This window comes from Drosophila montana, unplaced genomic scaffold (assembly GCF_035044405.1).
Source record: "Drosophila montana isolate Dmon_TW-CO22-7 unplaced genomic scaffold, ASM3504440v1 contig_1624_1, whole genome shotgun sequence".
NCBI lineage: Eukaryota > Metazoa > Arthropoda > Insecta > Diptera > Drosophilidae > Drosophila > Drosophila montana.
In genome coordinates, this window is record NW_026996559.1 from 5,058,366 (window position 1) to 5,082,411 (window position 24,046).

Consider the following 24,046-nt stretch of genomic DNA (forward strand, 5'->3'; position numbering starts at 1 on the left):
GACCGGGTTTGCTTAATTCAATTATGACTTCTTTCACTCACAGACTCTCTCTATGACACACTCTCTCTCTCTCTCTCTCTCTCTCTCTCTCTCATTCTCTCTAGCTCTCTATCACTCCCTCTCTCAATCTTCTGCTCTCTCTCTCTCTTACTCTCTCACTCCCACTGCCTCTATCTCTCTCTCCCTCTCTCTCTCTCTCTCTCTCTCTCTCTCTCTCTCTCTCTCTCTCTTTCTCACTCTCTCTCTTCCACTCCCTCTTTCTCTCTCTCTCTCTCTCTCTCTTTCTCCTAATCGCACTTTCTCTCTGTCTCTTAACTTCTTTCTCGCTCTCTCTCCCTCTCTCTCTCTGTTACTGTCGCTCCCTCTCTCTTTTTATTTGGCAAATTTGAATCCTACACCAAACTGAAACCTAATCATAAATTCTTATTTAAAGTTTAAATTCTTAAGTATGAACAACACCCGAATTAAGTTTATTTAATTATTTTGTAATTTTTTTAAGCCGTGCTGATCTGTTTTTAGCACGAAAGCGTATCGAATCAATCTTTACTAATCTTAAAACTTAGAACAAAATTATCTTAATACATTAAGCTCATTTCCACCTTGAAATAAAATAAATATGGTCTTAAATGGAGACAATTATATGGTTGAAACAATTCTAGTTTGAGCAACGAGTTTATCTCAATATCTAAACAAGTCTTCATTTACTTCGCCTACTTAAATCAGGGGTGAAAGTTGAGATAACAAATGTTAAATATAAATATCGAGACGAAGTGTATTTGCAATCCTTATTAAATCAAATTAAATACGTGCCTGCAATCAAATGTCTATGTTTATTCTATGCAACTCTATCATCAGGCCTGATATCGATTTCAACTCATTTCCGTTCCTTTCACTTGCAGATGGTGCGCGCCTAAAACACGCGGAAAACTTGAGCGTTATGTAATAACAGCAACAGCAGAGGGAAAAAAAAAACAAAAAATTTAATAAAAAATCGGAGCTGCAGCCGTGCGCTGATTGAAACAATCAAGTGAGAAACCTGGTAAAAAAAAAAAACAAAGAGAGAGAGAGAGAGAGAGCAGAGCAAGTGGGATATAGCGAGCAAGGGGAAGAGGGAGAGAGAGTGTGTGTTTCGTAGATTTTGGATAAATAGAAATCGAAAATGTGCAAGAGCAGCAAGCCAAACACGACGACGACAACTGCAACTGCAACAGAGCTCACAAACTTATTAGCAAAATGCACAAAGTCAACAAACGGTCCCAACGGCAGCAACATTGGCAGCATCAACGCTAGCAACTGTCAACAGAGGCGCATGCTAGGGGCAGCTGCGGCAGGCGGCAGCAACGAAGAAGAACCACAAAAACAGGGAGCCAAACATCAAAACATGCAGCAGCAGCAGCAGGAGAAGCAGCAGCAAGAGCAGGAGCAGGAACATAATCAGCGGCAACATCAACAACGCCAGGAACAAGGACATCAAATAAAGCAAATGGCAACGGGGACAATTGGTGAGGCAGTCGCCATTGCGCCAGCCAAAGAACTTGAACAGAAACACGAATTTGGACGAGACCAAGAACAGCGTCGTCGACATTGCAATAATGTTGCCAGAGTGCAGCATCAGCAACAACAGCAGCAGCAGCCACAGCGGCAGCAACAGTTCAAGCTGCATCAACGTAGCTGTCTCTCGATTGTCCTGTGGTTGACGCTCGCAACGACTGCAGCAGCAGCAGCAGCAGCAGCAACAACAGCCAAACCAGAAGCAACACCAACTATGTCGACAATTGCCCAGCGCTCCGCCCGCTCGTTGAGCAGCGGCCACAAGACTCTGAGCAGCGGCGTCAGCAGCGGGCTTATCGGTGGCAAAAGCAACGCACGAGAGCTACACTACGAGCTGAACAGCGGCGCCGGTGCCGGCAATGGCGGTGGCGGCGGCGGTGGAGCAGCCGGCATCGAGTGTCCCAGCTTCGATGATAGCTCCGCCTGCCCCTGCTACAAGTTCGAAGATGGTAAGTCCAGCCCGGCAAAACTAATTAAACGCATCAAAGCCGACCAGAGCTAGGTTTATTGCACCCAAAAACGTGTGGACAGGCACAATAACATATCACGACAGCACCCGCCCTTAAGTGTGTGTGCAAGTGTGTGCGTGTGTGTGTGTGTGTGTGTGCATGCAAAGATTGTTTACTTTGACACCAGAGAGCATCTGTAGAGCAGCATTTCAGACTAGACACCACTTGAATACGAATGCACACACACCGAGTACTCACATGTATTCATTGTTATCGAGTCAATTAAATCAAGTATTGTCTGCAGATCACGAGAAACTAGGCAAGCCGCAAGTCTTTGCTTGTTATTATGTATTATTAACATTATTATTATTATTATTATTATTATTATAGTAGATTAGATTATTATCAACGATTTTCTTTGTGAGCAGTTGGACGAGCTTTAAGTCTGACCAAAGCTTTTATGTGCTTTAAAATCTTTTAACTCAAAGCTTTTTTCTTAAGATGTTTATGTTCATTTATTCGATCAGTCGGATGAGCTTTAAACAGATTAAGTCTATGTAGAAGAGAAAATAGCTAAACGGATCTTTTAGTCTTCATTCAAATTACATCAAATTCGATATAGCTTAGCTTGCCTAAAGCTTTCTTAAGCAAGAGCCTTAGTTTTCAAGCGCCTCACAATATTTGCTTAACAAAAGCTTAAAGCCTTATAAGCTCTGAAAACAGATCTATATTGTGACTTAAGTTTTTATGTGATGCCAGTTTGATAAGCACAATAAATCCTTTTATTTCTGAGCAGTTGGACGAGCTTTAAGTTAGATCAAAGCTTTCACGGGCTTTAAAATCGTTTGGTATTAAGAGTTTTTACATTTAGATAAGCTTTCAATCAGATTAAGTGCTTGTAGAAGAGAAAATAGCTCAACGGATCTGTTAAAGTATGCCTAGCAAAAGCTCGTGGCTTAGGTGCCAGAAATTTGGCAAAGGCTCCTTTTTATTGACTGCTGTACAGTCAGGATTGGCTGTTTCTACCGCATAAGGATTAAGTTTAGTTTCTATTTATTGATTATTTACATTGCTCTAATGCATTTATTTTTCGAATGCGTACAATTTGCAAGAATTTCGATATCATTATGTGTTACTTAAGCTGATTATTTATTTTTCTGTTTAAATCCTAAGAGCAAATAAAATGCCGAGCAACACACACACACACTTGCAAGTTGAACTACTTATGCCACACTCGAAGGCACCGCTATAGCCGTGTGTGTCGTTCCGTCCGTGTGCTTACTCAAGCTGTGTCTGTTTGCCTGGTGGAATTCGAGGCATCATTAACTAATAACAATCGCCTGCAAGGAGAATAATATAGATTACAGCAACTGATGGTCATAGTGGCATCACCCTGCTCGTTGTTGGGGCTGGGGGCTGGCTTACTGAAATTATAATTGATATTGGATTTCTGTGCTTGTTATTTCGCAGGCCTGTTTCTGGAGTGTCCTGGCACGACGGCGCTGTCGCTGCGCTCGACGCTGGAACGCATCTCGGCGCCGATACACTCGCTGTCCATTTACGATTTTGATCGGTCCGTGACATCACTCTCGCAGGACGTTATACAGCCGGGCGTACACATACGGCACCTGCAGTTCTCGCACTCGCACCTGGAGGCGCTCAAGGAGAACAGCCTGCGTAATGTGCGCGGCAGTCTCGAGTCTCTGAGCATTGTCAATGGCAAATTAACGCAGGTAAGCGGCTAAAAAATTACATTGCGTATACGCCATGTGCAACACTTTGCCTTTGCCAGCGCACGCACAACGCAAATACTGACAAAGTTGAGCTGGCAGGTTACCTCAAAGTGGCACTATTGTCGCTGGCACCTGTTTTCGGGGGCGTTGCCTGCAGCAAAATAAGTGAAAACTGAGCAAAAGTGGGGCAAACGCAACGTAGGCGACAGACACCAAAAATAATTGCATGCAAATGTATTGCACTTTACATTTTGCTGCTGTTGCTGCTGCCGCCTGTCGCTGCAACCGTGTGCATGTGGCATGCCAGCGCCAGCCACGCCCCACAGTCAACGCCCTAACTAACGGTGTGACAATCATCTGTTGGCTGTCAACTAACAACACAACACACAAAAGGCAGCAGCAACAGCAACGGCGATTAATGTGTGCCAGCCACATGGCCCACTTGACTGAAGTGTGAAAAAAAGGTGTATACTATATATGCACATGAGTTTAAGGTTTTAACAAATATCACTAAGAAGAAGATGAAGATATTTCACTCACTGGAACATAAATTTTTATCAACCAAATACAAATATCACAACTTGAACCAACTGCCCAAATTCGGGTACCTGGCATTTGGTTTTACATATCCATGAACCGAGGCGCTGGTTCAAACCTTGATGACCTTAATGTATTATTTAATCTAGTATTTAATACTTTTATTGAGCTCTCTAATTATTATTGTGATCTCTTCACACAATTCACATCTAGCAGTCATGATTAAATAAATGAAATAAGTTGTTAAAGATTTGCTTCTGAGTCGCTCTTAAAAGTTTTTTTATTTTGAACTAAAACATTTCAATGAAAATATATTCAAATGTTTTGGCTTTCGGTCCAGTTCATGGTACACAAACAGTTTTGATTAACTTGATAATTTTATGCATTTATTCAAAATGTTTTCCTATTGGTTTATTGATTTTCAAGACCGCGCAAAAGTATGCTATGGAATCTTACCTGCTTCTAACATGGCGGCCGTGGGCAGCTGCCTCTCATTTCCGGTTGTCGAAAATTCATTGCTTACTTACGGGCTGCATTAATAAAATGTCGGGTGCAAAACTTGGCTCTGGCGTGGAGATAATCAGTTGCCTATTACACAAATATATAAATTACTCTTGTTAATTAAACAAACCCATAACTTACCCTCGATAGTTGTGACAACTAAGACTGAACGTATGTTTATTTAAATTTTGCAAAATTTAATCAAGTCACGAGCGCTCAAAACTGATTGTTAGCTGCATAATAAAATACATAACTGGTAAAGTATTTGTTTGCTGCTGCTGCTGCTGCTGCTGCTGCTGTTGTTGGTTTTGACGGTGTGATTGGGGCTGATGCTGGTGATGCAGCCAAAGCTAATTAGCGGCGCCAACATACGGCGTCAATAATGTTGAACAAAGTTGGGCAACCGAAAAAAATGCAAATGGCTTTCTAAGCCATTAAATTTGGAAAAACAGCCGCCACAGCAGCAGCAGCAGCAACAGTGGCAACAGTGGCTACAGTGGCTACGGTGGCAACGGCAACGGCATCCACCGTTAACGTGAACCCGACAAGCGGCACTTGGGCAGCCATAAAAAGTAATTTGCCGCCGCGGAATAACAAACGATCCAAAGCTAAAAACAATTGCGTTCAATATAATAATTTTCGCCGAGCGCGGTGGCCGCAGCGGCTGCCTGGCAAAAGGCATCCAGCTGGAAACATGTGTACAGAGGTGGGCGATGGGCGTGGCAGCATTGGTTCCTGCTCGCCATGACGCTGCTTGCAATTAAATAGTTAATACTGCAGCAAATATTCTGCAGAATGTTCACTTTGTTGGTTTTATTTATAGAAAAAAAAAAAGGAAAAAGGTGCAACAGTAGAAGAATAAAACGCTTGCAGCAATCTCCTTAGCCAGCTGTTAGTGTGACGTTCACAAGCCTGGGTCTGCGGGTGGTAGTCGTTGTCCGAGATGGCGGCTGGGGCAGCACTGGCCTAATGGTCACATCGGGCCTCCTAGTGAGCGGCACCGGTGCGCAGGCACGCGGCTTATCACCCAGCTGCATCTGGCCGCAGAGGCGCTTGTCTGCCGGCAGCCAATCTGCAAAGAAACGAGCGAGAGGACGAGTGAGCTGTGAAGTAGGACACCTGGGGATTGGCAGCACTTACTGTTGCGTGGACGCGAGTGGCAGTTGTTGTTTAGCAGCTGGCAGCGGTTGGCCATCACCTTGCACTGCTGATGGTTGCGTGAACGCACGCATATCTCCTGGGAGCGGGGCGTGCGTCGACAGGCCACCGGTCGCCTGGGACAGTCCTGATGGCACCAGGTCGCGTATGCCGCACCCACGCCGCGCACCGTGCGGCAGTCACGCTCCTGCGTGTGCGTCCAAGTCAGCTGGTTGCTGCTGCTCAGATCCGGGCGATTCAGCTCCAACAGCTCGCAAATATTCCTGAAGCGACGGCACATCCCATCCTCAGCGCGGCCGCAGACACGCGGACTACGCGCAGCACAAACAGCGGGCAGCCGACACAGCGGCCAACGCGTGGGCAAAATGGTGACTGGTCCCGGCGTGGGTACCAATGTGGGCGTCCGGGCGTCGATCGGCGACGACAGCAGCAACAAAATCTGCGCGCTGAGCACAATTACTGCAAAAAGCAAGTGGACAAGTGGCGCCTTAGCCAATCCCCAGGGCTACAATACTGACGAGAGCACCTACCAATTAACCTGGTCAACTGCATGTTGGTATGTGAGCCGTGTCTGGTGTAAAAGTTGTTGGCTTGGACTTCTCGCACAACGTTTTTATAGCTCCTGCATCTAGGCAAAACAAAGGACCGGCTGCCGAATGATAGAAACAGCAGTCGGCACATTCTTTGTTTGCCATGCGTCGTCTTTTGTCTGACTACTGTAAATGCCATTGACCTTAACAGCAGAATGAAGCACTTGAATGACAGCTTATGTGCCTTTTGGGGAGTAGGTCTTGAGACAAAACTTAGTTATATATAGTATACTAGCGGGTATAACCCGGCCTTGCCCGTGGCACGTATGTTATAAAATCAAAAAAGTTTTGAAAATGATTTTAAATCTGATCGGACGGGAATCAAACAACTTTTATGCAAATCGGAAAACTCTTAAAATTCACCAAAAAAATCTTAAAAATGCATTTTCCACCGAAGGAGTTTAGATTTTGCGAGAAATGTGAAACACGTCTCTAATGATTTTTCTTATAGATCTTTGGAAATAAATTTGAACACAAAACGTCATCCACCAAATCTTCGCACCAAGGAGGGATGGATTTTTCAAAAAGTATGAAACAACCATCAAATGAATTTGAATATAGATCTTTCAAAATTAGTTTGGGGCCGATCGGATGGTAAACAAAAAACTTTCATACAACCCTTTTCCGCCAATTTACCACTGTTGCGGGTGGAATTTTGCAAATCGTCGACATACGTATTCATTAAGTTCTTATTGCGAGCTTTGAAAATAAGTTTGAGGCAAATCAGACACAACTTAAAACTTCGCACAAAAAATCTTTAAATCGCATTCCCCACGAAGAAGTTTGAATTCTGCGAAAATTGTGAAACACGTCTCAAATGATTTTTCTAATAGATCTCAGGAAATGAATTTGAGTGCGAAACGTCACCCACCAAATATTTGACCTCCATTTGCACCAAGGAGGAACGGATTTTTCGAAAAGTGCGAAACACCCCTCAAATGAATTTGAACAAAGATCTTTGAAAATAAGTTTGGGGCCGATCGGATGGTAAACAAAAAAGTTACATACAAACATTTTTCGCGATTTTTCCACACTTGCGAGTGGAATTTCCCGAAACCCCGCCTTAGCGTGCACCTACATCACACCTAACTTCAGTGAAAATTTCAGCTTCCTAGCTCTTACGGTTTGGGCTGTGCGTTGATCACCAATCAGTCTGTCAGTCAGTCAGTCAGTCAGTCAGTCAGTCAGTCAGGACAAACAGTTTTATATATAGAGATAAAGCTTATATTTAATCTTATTTGGAGGCAAATGGGCGAAATCTGCAGGCTGGTTTCAGCTTTAAAAAAGAGTTAAAATATATTGAGTAATTAGAAGCAAAAATAGATAATTAAATAAAAGCCATGCTTTCCGCGTCGAATTCCCTCCACTCTATATTTAACCCAAGCCCAAACTGTTCAATAATTTAATTTTTTATCAATTTGTAAATATTTATGTAGCAAAAATAATTAATTTACTATAATATACATATTTATTCATTAATTAGCTTATGGGCCATGTGGCTAGGGCTTTGAGCTTATTTCAATTATAAATATTTTTAAATATTAATTAAATAAAAATTTAATTAAATTGTAATTATTAAGGCTAATATTAAAAATGTTCAAAAGAGTTCTGCATTGCTAAAAAGTGATTTTTCGTTGGGGCGTGGTCAGATAACAAAAAAGTAAAAGCAAAAAATCCCCTCCGCTGAAAAAAGGCTAAATTTATTGCATAGTGTAATAGATATTGATTAGAACTTGTAATCTAGGCTGTCAATTATGATTTGGAGCCATTTATAGGATTTTTATCTTTCTTTTTTAAAGACATGTGCCTCAGATAAATTATTTATATTTAATTTAAAAGCCCGCTTTCTTTCTCTTCAACAATGTAAAACAAGTAAGAGGTTCTAGTCGGGAGCTCCCGACTAGGGGATACCCTGAACCCTCTTCTTCCAACAGGCGATAGCTAAACAAGTAAGAGGTTCTAGTCGGGAGCTCCTGAATAGGGGATACCCTACACCCTCTTCTTCTAACAGGCGATAGGTATACAATGAAAGATACTTGATATATATACTATTCTAGAAGCTGCAGGTCAAGTTTGGTGACTCTAGCTCTTATTATTTACCAAAATTGCTAAAAAAAAAAACAGGATTTGATATGGATTCTTATCGATTACTTGAAAACGGGGCAAGTTATCGAATATCGGAAACAAACTCGATATGCGCGGGGACTAGGAGGACCTACAGCTAAAAGTTTCTAGCTCTTATAGGTTCTGAGATCCTTGCGTTCATACATACGGACAGACGGACCAACGGACGGACAGACAGAAGGACATGGCTAGATCGACTCGGCTATTGATGCTGATCAAGAATATATATACTTTATGGGGTCGGAGATGTTTCCTTCTGCCTGTGACATACATTTGCACAAATACATTATACCCTTTTTACCCATTTTAATGGGTTCAGGATATACTTAAAGTTGTGCATGAATTGATATTAAAGTTATATAGATGTATCCTCTTAGCAAATCTGTTCATTGTTTTAATTATAAGAAATAACTCATAGACTTCAACATGAATTATCGGTGAAAGTATTCGATTGTCTGCCATACTGATAGGATGAAAGAAACACGTGTCGCGTGGCAAAATGAATGCATAAATGGGGACACAATTAAGTAGACAATGCAGTTAACGGGCCCGCTTGACTGGAGCTGGCCACATATAAATAGCCAGCCCGATCGGTTGGCAATCATCAACAACTTTAGTTAGCTCCCGGTAACAGCTGCAGTTCCAATCGAGTAGAATGATGTTGAAGCTTACAACTTGCTGCCTGCTGCTTGTCGTGGTGCTGGCTTCCGCCGAGGCAAACACGGACGCCTCGACGGTGTGCGTGGGTCGCTGCCACATCCTGGATCTGCATGACAAGCGAAGGGTGTGCACTCGGGATGCCAAAACGAACTTGTGCACCAAGATGCTGCCCTGCCGGCTGCGCGAACGCAACTGCGCCCTGAGACGTCTGGGCCGGCCGCCGCTCAGGGAGACCAGCCTCGGGCAGTGCGCCAATGTTGTGAGCAGCACCGGCACCGCTCGATGCGTGCTCATACCACGCCCCAGCTGCATTGACAAGTCCTGCAACAAGCTGTTGCCCAACAGCTGCTGGCGCACCAGAGATGGGCGTAACCTTTGGCTGAGCCTCTGCGATGCCCGGGAGAGGAACTGCATCAACTGGAACAACCCGCGGTTGCAGCTGGTGCGCATCCACGACGTGCAGTGCCGCTCAAAGGCGCCCGTCATCAAGGGCTAAGCACGCTGACAACAACGATATCCGCATATATATATATATATATATATATTCCATGTATATATATTTTATTATATACCTACTTCTCCCTTTTTTTTGTTTCTTGGTTGCTTCGCATCAAATTCAAAACGCTCGTAAATATTTCATAATGTTGCGACAATAAAAATAAATATCATTTTATGGCAGGCTTTTCTTTGTTCTGCTTTTATTCTTGCCTCTGCTGCTCCACTACCATGTTAGCTCACCCCTCCCCAGCACTTGCCACAGCCGCTGGCCAGGCGCTGGCTCCTCGCATGACTTGGCCATAAATTTACTGGGGCGCGCTTCAAGGCGCCAAGCCAAAAGCGGCAACTGAGCGGCCCGAGCGGACCAAGCGGCGTCGCAAATGTTCAATAAATTAAAATCGACTGCCATAAATTTCCATGTCAGTACATTAATTAAAAGCCCGTAATTCGCTTGGCCATGTCACAGGGCCCAGACTCCGCTCTGTCCAGTCCGTGTGCAGTCACCTGCTCGGCACCCCGCCCACAGGCTGGATCAGTTGTAGCGGAAATTTTGTAATTTAATGCAATTAAAAAGCCAAACAGTCCGAAAACGAAAACGTGTTCATTTCATTTGCGGATAGTGGATCGCATAGCCACATCGCATTCAAATCCTTAGACAGCAACACGAGCTGCTCCTTTTTTGACTGTCTATAGCTCAGATTTGGGGCTATGCTAAGGCCAGGGCTGCGAAACTCAAACAAATTCTTGCTGGTTCGAACCGGCTTTCTGCTTTGGGCTTCTGCTCATGTACCTGATTTCCATTTGCATGGGACCAGGGTTTGGCTCACAGCTCATGATTGTATGCAACAATTGAATTTTTAATTTACAATTGACAGCAAATAAATTTTATCTTCATTCATAATTGGCTTCTACCAAATATGGTTAAAGAAATCCAATGGTTGGAGGCCAGCCCCTCTTCAAAGTTTTGTATTAAGAACCAAAACACATTGAAGAAAAACTAGGTTCGACTTGGGTTTCTGTTCGGTTGTTTTTGTTTAGGGCCCGGTTCACAATCAAATTGACTTATATTCTTTAACATAATTACCTTTAGAATAGAGTGGGATCATTTTTCCCAATGTTTGGTCTAGCTCACTGCGGTAATACAATTGACCAAAATTATCCTTGGTGTATAATTAAGCCTGCTTAGTTTAGTAAATGATCAAGTCCGCCTAACTAAACCGTTTTATTATTAATTTATAAGAAGCGAGATTGTATAAACTAGTTCTAACTTGTTTATGGCTTTAATATATATACAGCTGCAGCATCAATTAAATATAAAGTCACGTGTGGGCCATTTTGTCATCTGCTTCAAATTTACCAATACCTTATTGAACATATCGCACTTTTTATCGAACTGGTATAGCTTGTAGCAAATAGGAAGAAGACTTCGATGACACATTGCAAACCGGAAGAAATTGTAAAAAATAATAAAAAGAAACATGGTTTCGAATGTAAGAAAATGTATATTACAAACAAATATATTTCCACTAACCAAATATCTTACGGCTGTCATAAAAAATACAAAATATATTGCTTGAGATCAGCTCGCTTTATCGCTCAGATTCATTTAAGTAAGACATTTAATAATTGTTGGTATTTGGTGAACTATTTTTTTATAAGATTTTCGATTTGGCTTGATTTGATTTTTTCATTTTAATCAGTCATTTTCTTCTCCAAATTATATTCCGAGTCTCTTCAAAGATCTTGTAAGAGATTTAAGCTACGATGAGCAAAATATCGTTCTCTGTCTGTTCTATTTTCTTCTTTTATTTTAAATTGATTTTATATTTAATATTTATTTTTAATAAAAATCAGTATACGTACAATTACTACGACCTGTGACTTGAGCCGGCAATCTCGTAGCTTATTAATCAAATGAATAAATGTACTAAACAGTATTAAACTTCGGATGCATAGGATTTAACTATTTTAGAGGAACCTGAGAACGAAACGAACATTGGAGCCGGCGGCAAGCTTTATTTCGGGAAAGGGGTTGGCAACTCTGTTCGCCCAAAATGGCTGTTCGTGTCGCCTTTTAAAGTAGATTTTGTTGCTATCAAAGTGTGCATAGCACTTTGCGTTTCAGGATCGGCATACGTCTAGGCTGGTTATATTCATTTCAGAGCAAATCTCGTTGAGTTACAAGCTAAAATATTAGCGCTCCAATAAAATAAAAATTCATAAAAGGAAAAATTACATTTTTTCATTTGTTTGGTAAGGAAAAGTTAAAGCAACGTTACGTAAAGATGCGTCGGGCAGCTCAAAGCAAAGGCAACAACAGCGGCGAGCCGTCATCCAAGAAGGAGAAGATGGACAAGAAGGCTGATAAGAAGGCCGGATCCAAGGCACCGCTGGCCCCGAACATTGCGAAGAAGAAGATAAAGACGCCCTCGCCGGCATCATCGGCCAGCAGCGATACCGACAGCGACACCACCAGCTGCTCCAGTGGGTCATCGAGTAGCTCCTCCTCTTCATCGTCGAGCGAGTCCGAGAGCGACTCGGAAAGAAAGAAGCGCCGTCATCGCCGCTCACGAAAAACAAAATCTTCAAAGAACTCCAAATACAAATCGAAGCGCAGCCGCTCGCGCAAAAGGGCTCCTGTGGTGGCGGCCGTGCCGACTCCCGTGCCGCCGCCCCTGCCAGTTATAGTCCCTGCACCGGTTCCACCGCCAAGCTCGGCACCAATGCCATTGCCAATACCATTGCCGATACCAATGCCAATACCAGTAACACCAACACCGAAGGAAGCTGCGCCAGCAATAGAGATTTGGTCTCCGGTTCCGTGCTCCAAGCAGCGCGGCCGCACTCTCCATCGTAGCCGCTCTGGGCTGCCGGGCATTGAATCCAAGAGCAAGTGCAAGCACTCGACAAAGTCGCCAACTCCAAAATCCAAGAATAAATCGCCGCCAAAATCAAAATCAAAAGACAAGGACAAGAGCACAACTGCGGCCACAAAGTCCAATAAGGAGCACCAGCCGGCTGCAGCCACAAAGTCCAAGGAGAAAGAGAAGGAGAAGGAAAGGGAGAGGCGCCCAGCCGAGCGGCCATCGTCGCGGGGCAAAGAAAAAGACAAGGACAGGGACAGGAGCACAACTGCCAAGGGTAAGGATGTGGAAAAGGCTTCGACTTCGGCTTCAACCTCGACTTTAGCTTCGGCTTCAGTTGCCAAATCCGTATCAAGGGATAAGGAACATCGCCCATCGTCTTCATCGGCTTCAAGCAAGCACAAGGGGAAGCCAGACCCTAAATCGCAGAAGAAAAAGGAGGAGACGCCATCCTCCAAATCAGTCGCAGCAAAAGCAAAAGACAAAGACAAAGATAAAGACAAGGATAAAGATAAAGACAGAAAGTCCTCGTCGCGTTCAGCCTCAAGAGACAGGCAGCGACGCATGCTGTCCCGCGCAACCACGGTTCCAAGCGAGAAGCGCCACTATACCCCATTTCGTTCAGCTGGAAAGCGCGCCCCGAGTCGTTCGACGTCGCGCTCCAGGAACTGGCGCTCGTTGTCACGCCCAACTCCCCGTTCCCGGGAAAGGCGCTCGATGTCGGACCTAAGTGCTCGGATCCGCATTCGCCGCTCCCCGTCCTCATCGTCGACGCCATCGATGAGCTACCGTCGGCGCAGCCTGGATGGTACACCAAGTCCACTGCGTTCCCACGATCACGATCTGAAGACCGTGCGCCTGCATATTAAGGGCCTGACACGACAGGTGACCAAGACGCATATCGTGGAGATCTTTGGCAGCTTCGGGCCCCTGACCAACGTTGACTTTCCCATAGATCACTTCTATCGCGGCGGATATTCCCGTGCCGGGCGCGGATTCGCCTTTGTCGAGTACGCTAATCCCGAGGACTGCGAGTGCGCACTCAAAAACATGGACGGCGGCAAGATCGATGGCCAGCGTATTGTTGTCTCCCCCTTCGAGAAGAGCATGCTCCGTTTTCCCATGCGTCGTCGTTATCCCTCGCCGCTCAACATTCGTAATCGCTTTTGAATTGGAATCGATGGGCGGCGGACCAGAAGTTACGTTTATACTTGAACTTTTCAAGCCCCTGTGTAAATCATTTACATTTTAATTTCAATCCCCCCGTCAAACAGAAACAATCCGTGTTGATTTTATATAAGGAATGAATGAAAATAAAACAAATATAAAAATCAACTTTGATTCTAAATTATCGATACGAAATATCGACAGCTGAAGCTCTTATCGAGTCAAAGCATTGATAGCTCGTTTACAAAAGCTAACTTCTCCAAATAAGACTTTTCTACAAATTGTGATGATTGTCGAACAAATGAATGCTCATCGTTGAAAAAATATAGATATATGCCCGATTTTAACATGTGATCAAATCGATAAGTGCATATAAACATACGCCTTAATTCTAATGCAAGGGACCAGGTTTAACGGTAATTGCAACAGCAAAGGCATCTTATAAGGGAATATTAATTAGTTTTACCATCATCTACAGTCCGAAAGTTAGATGTCAATGTAGAAATAATATAAATGTTGTTCAATGTTACAGCTTAAGGAAATTAACTATAATTTTCTATGATTTATTTTGATAAACAGACTCAGAGACATCAGAGATACCTACGAAAGATCTTATATAGGCAGATATATCCTATCCACTCTACCTATGCTCACATTAATAACATGTATTTAGTGTTAGAAAATATATTCCTGCGTTTCTGTACATTTTTTCCATACGACATAAAAACGACTTACCTATAAATATATTTTCTAAAGCAGATGTACAGTGAAAACTCTCCTGGGCGGACAGCTATCGTCAAGTAATTTTGTCTGCTCAAACGGAGTGTACGCCCAATAGAAGAGGAATGGGTATGGCCTGATCCGCACAAGAACGGTGTTCGCCCAATAAGAGTGTCCGTTAGGAGAGTTTTCACTGTATTAGTTTCCGACATGTATCAATATATAGACATATATAAAAGAAAATATATGAAAGATCATAAAAATTTGATAAATATCGAAAAATTTCATACAGTAGGGACGTATTTTTGATAAATATTGGACTTGACGCATTTAAATATTATAAGAAACATACACACACTAACATGTTAAACAGATACATATGTATCACAGTTGCGATTGTTAATCATTTTATAAAGTAAATGATTAATTTAATTTCTAGTCAACTTTGATTATTTGTATGAAACTAATGTTGTGAGTCGACAAGAGGTTATTATAGATTCCTTGCCAGTTTAGGTTTATTTATTTGTAGATATAATCAATGACGACTTTTATAGAATAACATATAAGGTACTCACCTTTACCTATCGGTACCAGTTTTTTTTTTTTGGAGCTGGCAAGAGATAACTTAATGACAGTTGAAATTTTGTTTTGAAATTCAGCTGAACTTCGTGAAAACACAAGCGTAAACAATTTGTTAATACACCAGACTATGCCGAAAAGCTCGTGGGGCATTATTTCCATAGTCCATTGTTCCCACTCCAGAACCAGAACCAAGCTTTCGTCACGTTCCCATTCGCTTCTCCGTTTCTTTAGAGCTCCGTGGCACTGATCAGGTTTTCTGTGCTATTGTTGTTGTTGGCGTACTTTAACGCAATTATAGTTGCTGAACTTTTCAATTAATTGCTATTAAAAACAATTTAAATATTTTATGGGGCCCCGTCATAACAGGTGATTTGAGCGAAGCCAGCTGTGCAAATAAATAAATAATAAATAAAAAAAGTAAATACATGAATAAAGGAGCAAATAAAACTGTTTTAAAATCCAATATTGCATAATAGCCCGACCGCAAAATTACGCATTTTGTTAACGTTAATTTGTTATCGTGTATTTACTTTTATTTATTAAACAAGCTTGATTGCGACTCGAGCATTGCACAATTGTTGCCATTAATTACAGCGCACGCATATTAACTTGCATTACCCTAACTTCTAGAATGACCTTATCGGCAGTGCCCGGCTGACGATATTCCTGCAGTCAAATTAATGTACCGCTATAAGTCGACACTTCATTAAGTTGGCCTAATGGGCCCACTTAGCAGGCTAAGATATTTAATACGCGAAAAGGTTGTTCTTCTTAGGGATAAACTTTCATCTGATCTTGGTAGCTATATGCTATAGTTTTCTGTTCCACCCGACTCCGACATGTATACCGACTGGGCTGTTCAAACTAATCAAGAATATAGACGCACTCGATTGGTTCTGAGAAGTTAACCTGTAATATTTTCTTTAAAACTTGGGCCATACTAGAAGTATCCTTTCGGCGTACGAGTTTTCACCAGAGAAGTGATCCGATTAAACAAGCGTTTGGTTCTTTGAGCTCTGCCATAGGCCTTGGCACTTGTTGAAGACAATTGCTGGCCGCCCAGCGGTTTGATCTGTGATCAACGAGTAGGAGGAGGAAGGAAACTACTTCGGGATCACCAGGAGTTAAACTTTGAAATAATCTTGCTGGTGCGAGGTCTGATCAGAGTCTTATGGTCTGTTAGTACGAGCAAACCATATCCCGCTGTCCGTCCGTTTCTGGGTTGCGGCCCGTCGAGCAGGATTGTGGCTTTACACCCTAATGTGGATAGAGGTGTTGCCGGGTGCCGTGAACCATAGATTTAAAAAGGTTTTAGATGGACCTCCCGGCTCCCGGATGCTGCAAGCCTGCAATAGGAATCGTCAGCTTGAGCCATCGTGGCACGAGCTCACGCAGAGCCCTTTCTCTTTGAAGGTATAAGAAGACATTACCCAAGCAAATAGTTAAATATTCATGAAATGCAAAAATGCACAATAGATCCTCAGTACATATATATATATATATATCAATTATAACATCTCGCATATAAGCCTGACTTTTTAACCTTTCTCTATTTTCTTAATCCCCTCCCTATGCGCAGCTGCCCTCACGAGCACTGAGCTCCATGCAAAAGTTAACCGCCCTGGACTTTGACTACAACGAGATCGTGCGCATCGATGACTATAGCTTCTATGGACTACGAGTGTCCAAGCTGAACATTAAGGGCAATCGACTGCAGGGCATACCGGAGCACGGCTTTGCCGGACTGGAGGACTGCATGCAGGAGATCGACGTATCGGAGAATGGATTGCGAACATTCCCGATGATGGCGCTACGCAAGCTGGATCACCTGCGCATCCTGCGGCTGTCCAACAATAAGATATCCACATTCTATGGGGACATTCAGCTGGCCACAAACAATGCCTCGGCGGCAGCGGCAACAGCGGCCGCACTGCAGCTGCCCTCATTGATCCTGCTGGATCTAAGCTCGAATCAGTTTAGCGAGATCGTCCACGATTGTTTTCGCGCCTTTCCGCAGCTGAAGACGCTCTCATTTTATGCCAACCAGATTGAGATCGTGCAGCCCGAGGCGTTCAGAAGCCTCAAGGAACTCATGTCGCTGGACATGTCGCACAATCGCATCATTACGCTAGATCCAAAGGTGTTCGAAAAGAACAAGCGGCTCCAAACGGTCGATCTGAGTCACAATCACATACACGCCATCAGCGGTGTCTTCTCCAACCTGCCACAGCTGCGCGAGGTCTTTCTGTCGGAGAACAATGTGCTGGAGCTGCCGGCAGATGCCTTCACCAATTCAACGAACGTGGACGTCATCTACTTGGAATCGAATGGCATTTCGCACATTGATCCCAACGTCTTCAGCACTTTGGCCAATCTGGATCATCTCTATTTGCGCTCCAATTTCATACCGTTGGTGCCCGTCACTCTGTTCGACAAGTGCACGAAGCTCTCGTCGCTGTCGCTGGACAACAACGAGATTCAGGATCTGGAGATCGGCATGTTCCGCAAGCTGGAGCAGCTGCGCGAGGTACGGCTGCACAACAATCGCATCCGTCGTGTGCGGAAGGGCGTCTTTGAGCCGTTGCCGGCGCTGCAGGAGCTGCACATTCAGAAGAATAACATTGAGGACATTGAGCCTGGCGCATTTCATACTCTGGCCAATATGCAGCACATTAATCTACAGGACAATCAACTGACCGAGTTGGAGGACATATTTCCAGAGCAGAACTCTTCGCTGCTCTCCATACAGCTGGAGTCGAACTATTTGCGCAAGATCCATCAGCGCACGTTCCGGCAGCAGCAGCGCATCCAGATCATGTGGCTGCGCGACAATCAGCTGCCGAAGATCGATCGTTCGCTGTTCGTGGACACACCGCATCTGGGCCGGCTCTACCTGAGCAACAATCACATACGCGAGATCGAGAAGGACACCTTCGTCAGCCTGGGGCAGCTGAAGTTTCTCGATTTGAGTGGCAATCAGCTGAGACAGTTGCGACGCGACTATTTCGCCACATTGCACAGTCTCGAGGAGCTGAGTCTGGCCAACAATCAAATCGAAACCATTGACGGCTACGCCTTTAGCCGGATGAAGCAGCTCAAGTCGCTGGATCTGTCGCACAATCCGCTGGTGCAGCTGACACGCGACATCTTTCTGGATGAGCTGCCGCTGAGCACACTCAATCTACGCAACACCTCGTTGCGCAAACTAGAGCAGAACACTTTCAAGTCCATGCAGAATCTGAACGAGCTGAATCTCGAGCGCAATCAACTGAATCCGGCGGATATACAGAAGCTAGATGTGCCCAGCCTGCGGCGTCTGCACTTGTCCCACAACAACTTCAGTCATGTGGGCATCGGCGGCAGCCTTGGCGGCATCATGTCCGGCATGTTCGACAAGCTTCGCTCCCTGCAGCAGCTGTCCATGGCCAACTGCAGCCTGAGCAGCATACCCGATCAGCTGTTTGCGAAGATCACGAACTTAGTGCGCATCGATCTGTGCGATAATCAGCTAACCGAGATGAACCGTAACATCTTCAACGGGCTGAACGTGTTCAAGGAGTTGCGTCTGTGCCGCAATAATCTGGTCGAGTTCCCACACATTGCACTGTACAATCTAAGCACGCTGGAGACACTGGATCTGGCCAAGAATCAGCTGAACTCCATTGATTTCTTTAAGCTGAGCGGCACCCTCAATCTGAGGCAGCTAATACTCCGGGATAATAAGATCAGCTCGCTGAGCGGCTTCAATGCAGTCAATCTGACGCAGCTGGACAATGTGGATCTAAGCGGCAACCTGTTGCTCTCGCTGCCGGCCAACTTTTTGCGTCACTCGATCAACCTGCAGCGCGTGGACCTGTCCAGCAATCGGTTCCTGCAGATACCCAGCTCGGCGCTCTCGGACGTGTCCATTCCGCGCTTGTCCTGGCTCAATTTGACTGGTAACCCGATAAATAAGATCTATACGGTGAAGGAGGAGCGTTACCTGTATCTGAAGGAGCTGTACATTTGCCAGACGAACCTGTCCATACTCACGTCCAAGGACTTTGAAGCCTTCCAGGCGCTGCAGCATCTGCACTTGATCAACAATCGGATTACGCGCATCTCGCCCGGCGCCTTCAAGACCCTGACCAATCTGCTCACCCTGGACATCAGCGTCAACGAACTGGAAATGCTGCCCAAGGAGCGTTTGCAAGGTCTGCGGTTGCTGCGACTGCTCAACATATCGCACAATACGCTCAAGGATCTCGACGAGTTCAGTGGCGACTTGGCACAACTGCAAACGCTGGACCTGAGCTTTAATCAGCTGGATCGCATCTCCAAGAAGACGTTCCGCAATCTGCACAGCCTCACGGAGCTGCTGCTGATGGGCAATCGGATGACGGCGCTCTCCAACGATGGCTTCCGCTATCTGCGCAAATTGCATCTGCTCGATCTGCGCAAGAACTATTTTGAGCTGGTGCCGTTGGAGCCGCTGAGGCCACTCGAAACGAATTTGCGTTCCCTGAAATTGGAGGGTAAGTAACCGTTCGTAAATTCGGTCTGGGCCTAATTTGCTGCTTATTCTCATGGCAATTTTCATTTGTATTTTCTCCACGCACACACACACACACACGCGCGCGCAAACGACACATATACGGGCACCCATAGAGAATCCACTGCATTGCAGCTGCGATGCACAAAAGCTCTGGGAATGGCTGCGGGATCATCGGAAATGGTCGCTTTCGCCAACGGGCGGCGATAACATTAATTATCTGAGGTGCGAACACCCAACGGAGCTGCGCGGCAAGGTGTTTGGCCGCATGGAGCCGCAGCAATTTTGTGATGCCCCATTAATACCCAAAATGGCCATACAGGACATACAGCCATATTCGGTGGTCGTTTCCTGGCAGAGTCGCGACCATTTGGGCCTCACTGGCTTTGAAATTGTTTACCATGCCACCGGCGATGGACTCATTGCGGCCCCAACCGACCGCGACGAGACCAGAGGCCGTGATAATCACCGCGAACGCGAGCCCGGAATGGAAATGGAACGGGACCGAGACCAGGACAGGCACCGGCAAGGCGTGCGCCAGCGCGAGCGAGAAAGGGACAGCGACCTGGAGCGCGACCAAGACCGCGAGTTTGAACGAGACAGAGATAGAGAGCACCTCTCGCAGTTTGCTGCTACGGATGAGGTGAGTGGCCAATGATTGCTCAACCAAACAACAGACTGACATTGGACGCACCAAATTTGACAGAAATTCGATGATAAATACTCGATGCTGAATCCGAGCTGACCATCCGCCGCTAATCGAGCTGGCCATGTTTGCCTCCTGGCCCCTAATTTTCTTTTAATAAACGCTTAATCAACGCTTAGAGGGCTACAGGATGGTTGGCGGCGGGTAAGAGCCATGTGGCCTCGTTCGATCGGCGATAAACTGCGCAACTTTGTGCATACAAAATTTAATTTAAGCAACACGTCGCCCCGGGTCCTCAACTAACTAAGATGCCAGCCACAGCACAGTGGGCCAAGCTGCACGATAATGTGTATAAAAATCGATTGAAAGCTTGAAAAACGAAGTCACTGGCAAACATTGACTAAATAGCGTTAAAAATTTTTTTTTAAAAAAGCCAGCAAAGCGTTGAGAGAAAATCGATTGAGCTTCTAGTGTTTGTAATCGCTATTAATTTAGTGACTTTTAAATATCGATAAGTAATTGAATTATTTAGTTATGTTTTTATTTTTATTAGCCTCTGTAGATGACAAAAAATGACAGTTCTTAGCTAAAATCACAATTAATCATAAATAATATTGTTTAGAGCAAGCAAAGCGATAAGTTATCGAAAGAAAATCGAGTGAGCTTTCTAGTGTTGGAGATCGCTTAATTTGACGGATAAGTAATTGAATTATTGAGCTTGGATTTTAAAGCTTCTGCTATTGACCGGTCAAGCAGTAATTGATATTTTTATTGAATAACATATTTTTTAGCAAAATAATAAAATTGGAAGCTAGCGTGACCCCATTGTCCGGTTCAGTTAGTCAAATTGTGGCCGCAGGCCGCGAGAGAAAATTTTAATAAAAACGACACGACGATGATGACGAGTATCGGGGTCTGGGTATACGGCTGAGGTTGGCAACGCAATAATAATCTTGAAACTTGGTTAATTTATTCCACAGATACACGGCAAGCGGCTAAACGGCACGGCCAGCTCGACAAAGCTTACGAAATTGAGCCCCAACACGCGCTATCACATCTGCGTCATCGGGACCGGTAATTGGCTCTCAGAGCCTTTGGCCAATGCGCTTCAAAGGCTGCACTACAATGAGACGAGAGACGAGCTGCTGCTGTCCATGACGGGTGGCGCCTCTGCCTATGCTGGTGGGTTTGGGGATGTGGCCGCCTTGCCATCACTGCCGGACAACTATTCGCCGTATCAGCACCTGAGCGGTGCGGTCGAGGAGCTGGATCAGCAGGCATTGATAGAGAACAGCATTGTAACGGACAAAGCGCTGCACGAGGTGCTTAAAAACTCGCACATCTCGGCCTGCACGGACGTACAGACGCTGGACTCGACCCCAAGCCTCATTACCGATGAGAATGGCCTGTCCAGCAACGGCTTCATACACTCGATATTGACGCGACGCCTGGGCCTAATTGTCGGCTGCTGTTTGGGCATTATAGTGTTCATAGTGATGATATCGGTGCTCAGCTACGTGAAGCTCAAGAAGCAGCGCATCGAGAACGCCAAGCGACAGGCGGCTATGCCACCAGAGTACATCTCCTATCGCCACTTCTCTATACCCAACGAGGAGCTCACCAGAACCGCAGCGAATGTGAACAGCGCCGTAGCCGCGGCAGCAGCTGCCTCTGCGGCATCAGCCCCGTCAACTGCCGCACACAACATGTCGAGCGTGCCAAGCGGCATCAGCGCACATATAAGCGGCACGAGCCTGAGCACCGGCACCACAACTACCACGGCCACAACGCCCATTGGTGGTGTACCCTTGCCCATGGCCAAGTCGGGCAGTCGCAGTCCCATTGTGGGCATTGCGGGTCTCGTTGTGGAGAACGGCGATGCCGCCGCCGCCGCCGGCAACGTGATTGCCGTCTCCACCGTCTCGCCGGCAGCAGGAAACGCTCACAACAATCACAGTCACAACCCTCACCAGGTGGCGCATCGTCCAAACAACGGCGCCATTGGGGGTTACATGGCCGCTGGCGTGGTACTCAATACGAATCATCTAAGCGTCTGTTAGTCGCACTAGCTACTCAACGCCTTCTTTTTTTTCAAATTATTCAAATGCATTCGATTATGAGAGTCCTTTTCAAGAGCTCCCACTTGCGACCTGTGTGTGTTGTCTATTATGCTGAAGTTCAATCCGAATGGCCATCAAAAATGGATACACTGCACTCCACTCCCCTCCACATTGTCAATGTCACCAGGAATGTGTGCAGCAATAACCAATCCAATCATGCAAGCGGCATAGACAGTGATATGCAGTGCTCAAAAGGTTACTCGATTCAACATAATTCATTTTAGCACCCTGGCTCGCCTTTGGCGGACCTCAATATGTGTGTCGATGCACTCTCTGTTGATCTGCGAAACACTCCCACTCTCGATTCGCACAATTTCATATTTCATGCGGCATTCAATTCATTTACCATGAAAACTTTTTCAATCAGAGAAAATGCCAAAGCATTTTTTATGTTTTCAATGTGGCCCAAAATGCATTTAATTTATGAGTAAAAAAAAAAAACCCAACTACCATAAAAATAAAAACCAAAAAAAAAAAAAACTAGGTTAGTGATAATAATCATCATGATGCGTTCAACGTTCGTTTAGTTATGACAATTTAAAAATAGAGGAGAAAATCCAAAAGAAGAAAAACAAACAATAATACACACAGTAAACGATTTTCAATGTAAATAAAAGTTGAAGCAAAATTAAAACTCAGCTCACAAACAAATGGAAAAAAAAATACATAAATAAGAAAAATCTGTTTTTAGAGTAATGATAAATATATTGAAATAAAAGGAACTATAAAAAATGTCGGAGATAAATCAAAAAGCCAGTTACACATCTGTGTACATTGCGTAGCTACATATGCATATGCATGTGTGTAGGGTACATAAGCACGGACACAACTCTGTAATCAATGTTGTTGTTTTTTTTTGAGCCCAAAAAACTTAGATTTAATCAATGGAATTTTTTTTGAAAGCAGCGCGGTAATTAAGAATCACTAAGCAAATAGAAACAAAAGTAAATGGAAAATGAATAAGTATAATAATCTCTACAAGTAGCATCAAACTGCAAGAGAAACATATTAACTAATTAATAATCTAATAAAACAATTTAATGAAATTAAGTAAGCGCAAGCGACATGCAAAATTGTTGGCAAAAACTCAAAGAGTTTCATTTTTAAAATGCAATACTCGTTTCTTTCTTTTCTCTTGAATTTAACTTGTATTTATAATTTTCCTAATACAATAAATACATATACAATTTTTTTTAAAAATATTACTAATAAATAAATACCTTTAGCGTTAGTCACAGATTTAGATATAATATACAAAAAAATACAAAATTGAAGGCATATTATATTTAAGAAAAACAAACATATTTATGTGACAAAGAGCTGCGTAGTATACCAATTACTTTATAGCCAGCAAAAAATGCAAAATCTAAGTGTAAACCAAAAAAGGGATGAACAAAGAAATCATAAAACCATTTATGACAAAAGTGCAAAAATTTATATAATGGCAAAATCAAAAACACACACAAAGGCAAATAATGCTAGCAAACTAACCGTAAGCAAAAGAAAAGATACAAAGAGACAAACAACAAATCAAATCAAAAGAAATGTTGTCTAATTTATGCATAGTCCAGTTCCGTATAACCGCCACCACCAACCCCCAACAAATGTGGGTGTA

The 24,046-nt window shown here is 44.1% G+C and overlaps 4 protein-coding genes across 4 annotated transcripts; 3 read left to right on the plus strand and 1 right to left on the minus strand.

The window, feature by feature from the left end:
• Window positions 1–1,099: 1,099 nt before the first annotated feature.
• Window positions 1,100–22,516, plus strand: LOC135440401 (chaoptin). Its single transcript, XM_064699524.1, has 5 exons — window positions 1,100–2,000; window positions 3,471–3,733; window positions 16,714–19,648; window positions 19,782–20,308; window positions 21,292–22,516. The coding sequence occupies exons 1-5, from the start codon at window positions 1,160–1,162 to the stop codon at window positions 22,369–22,371; spliced, it is 5,646 nt and encodes a 1,881-aa protein (XP_064555594.1). The 5' UTR covers window positions 1,100–1,159; the 3' UTR covers window positions 22,372–22,516.
• On the minus strand, window positions 5,653–6,699 carry LOC135440552 (uncharacterized). Its single transcript, XM_064699796.1, has 3 exons — window positions 6,460–6,699; window positions 5,912–6,388; window positions 5,653–5,843 (listed from the first exon to the last, which is right to left on the minus strand). Exons 1-3 carry the CDS (start codon window positions 6,656–6,658, stop codon window positions 5,653–5,655), a joined length of 867 nt encoding a protein of 288 aa, XP_064555866.1. The 5' UTR covers window positions 6,659–6,699.
• LOC135440585 (uncharacterized) lies at window positions 9,255–9,806 on the plus strand. The gene has a single exon (XM_064699837.1). The coding sequence runs from the start codon at window positions 9,299–9,301 to the stop codon at window positions 9,797–9,799; it is 501 nt and encodes a 166-aa protein (XP_064555907.1). The 5' UTR covers window positions 9,255–9,298; the 3' UTR covers window positions 9,800–9,806.
• On the plus strand, window positions 11,955–14,000 carry LOC135440649 (serine/arginine repetitive matrix protein 1). Its single transcript, XM_064699935.1, has one exon. It carries the CDS (start codon window positions 12,087–12,089, stop codon window positions 13,833–13,835), a length of 1,749 nt encoding a protein of 582 aa, XP_064556005.1. The 5' UTR covers window positions 11,955–12,086; the 3' UTR covers window positions 13,836–14,000.
• Window positions 22,517–24,046: the final 1,530 nt, after the last annotated feature.

Excerpts from the sequence above, each read along its gene's own strand:
- LOC135440401 (XM_064699524.1), top strand. The coding sequence starts at position 1,160 with ATGTGCAAGAGCAGCAAGCCAAACACGACGACGACAACTGCAACTGCA. Across the intron at positions 19,649-19,781 it reads GCGTTCCCTGAAATTGGAGG|AGAATCCACTGCATTGCAGC; the intron begins GTAAGTAACCGT and ends GGGCACCCATAG. Across the intron at positions 20,309-21,291 it reads AGTTTGCTGCTACGGATGAG|ATACACGGCAAGCGGCTAAA; the intron begins GTGAGTGGCCAA and ends TTTATTCCACAG.
- LOC135440552 (XM_064699796.1), bottom strand. The coding sequence starts at position 6,658 with ATGGCATTTACAGTAGTCAGACAAAAGACGACGCATGGCAAACAAAGA. Across the intron at positions 6,389-6,459 it reads GCAGTTGACCAGGTTAATTG|TAATTGTGCTCAGCGCGCAG; the intron begins GTAGGTGCTCTC and ends TGCTTTTTGCAG. Across the intron at positions 5,844-5,911 it reads CCACTCGCGTCCACGCAACA|ATTGGCTGCCGGCAGACAAG; the intron begins GTAAGTGCTGCC and ends GTTTCTTTGCAG.
- LOC135440585 (XM_064699837.1), top strand. The coding sequence starts at position 9,299 with ATGATGTTGAAGCTTACAACTTGCTGCCTGCTGCTTGTCGTGGTGCTG.
- LOC135440649 (XM_064699935.1), top strand. The coding sequence starts at position 12,087 with ATGCGTCGGGCAGCTCAAAGCAAAGGCAACAACAGCGGCGAGCCGTCA.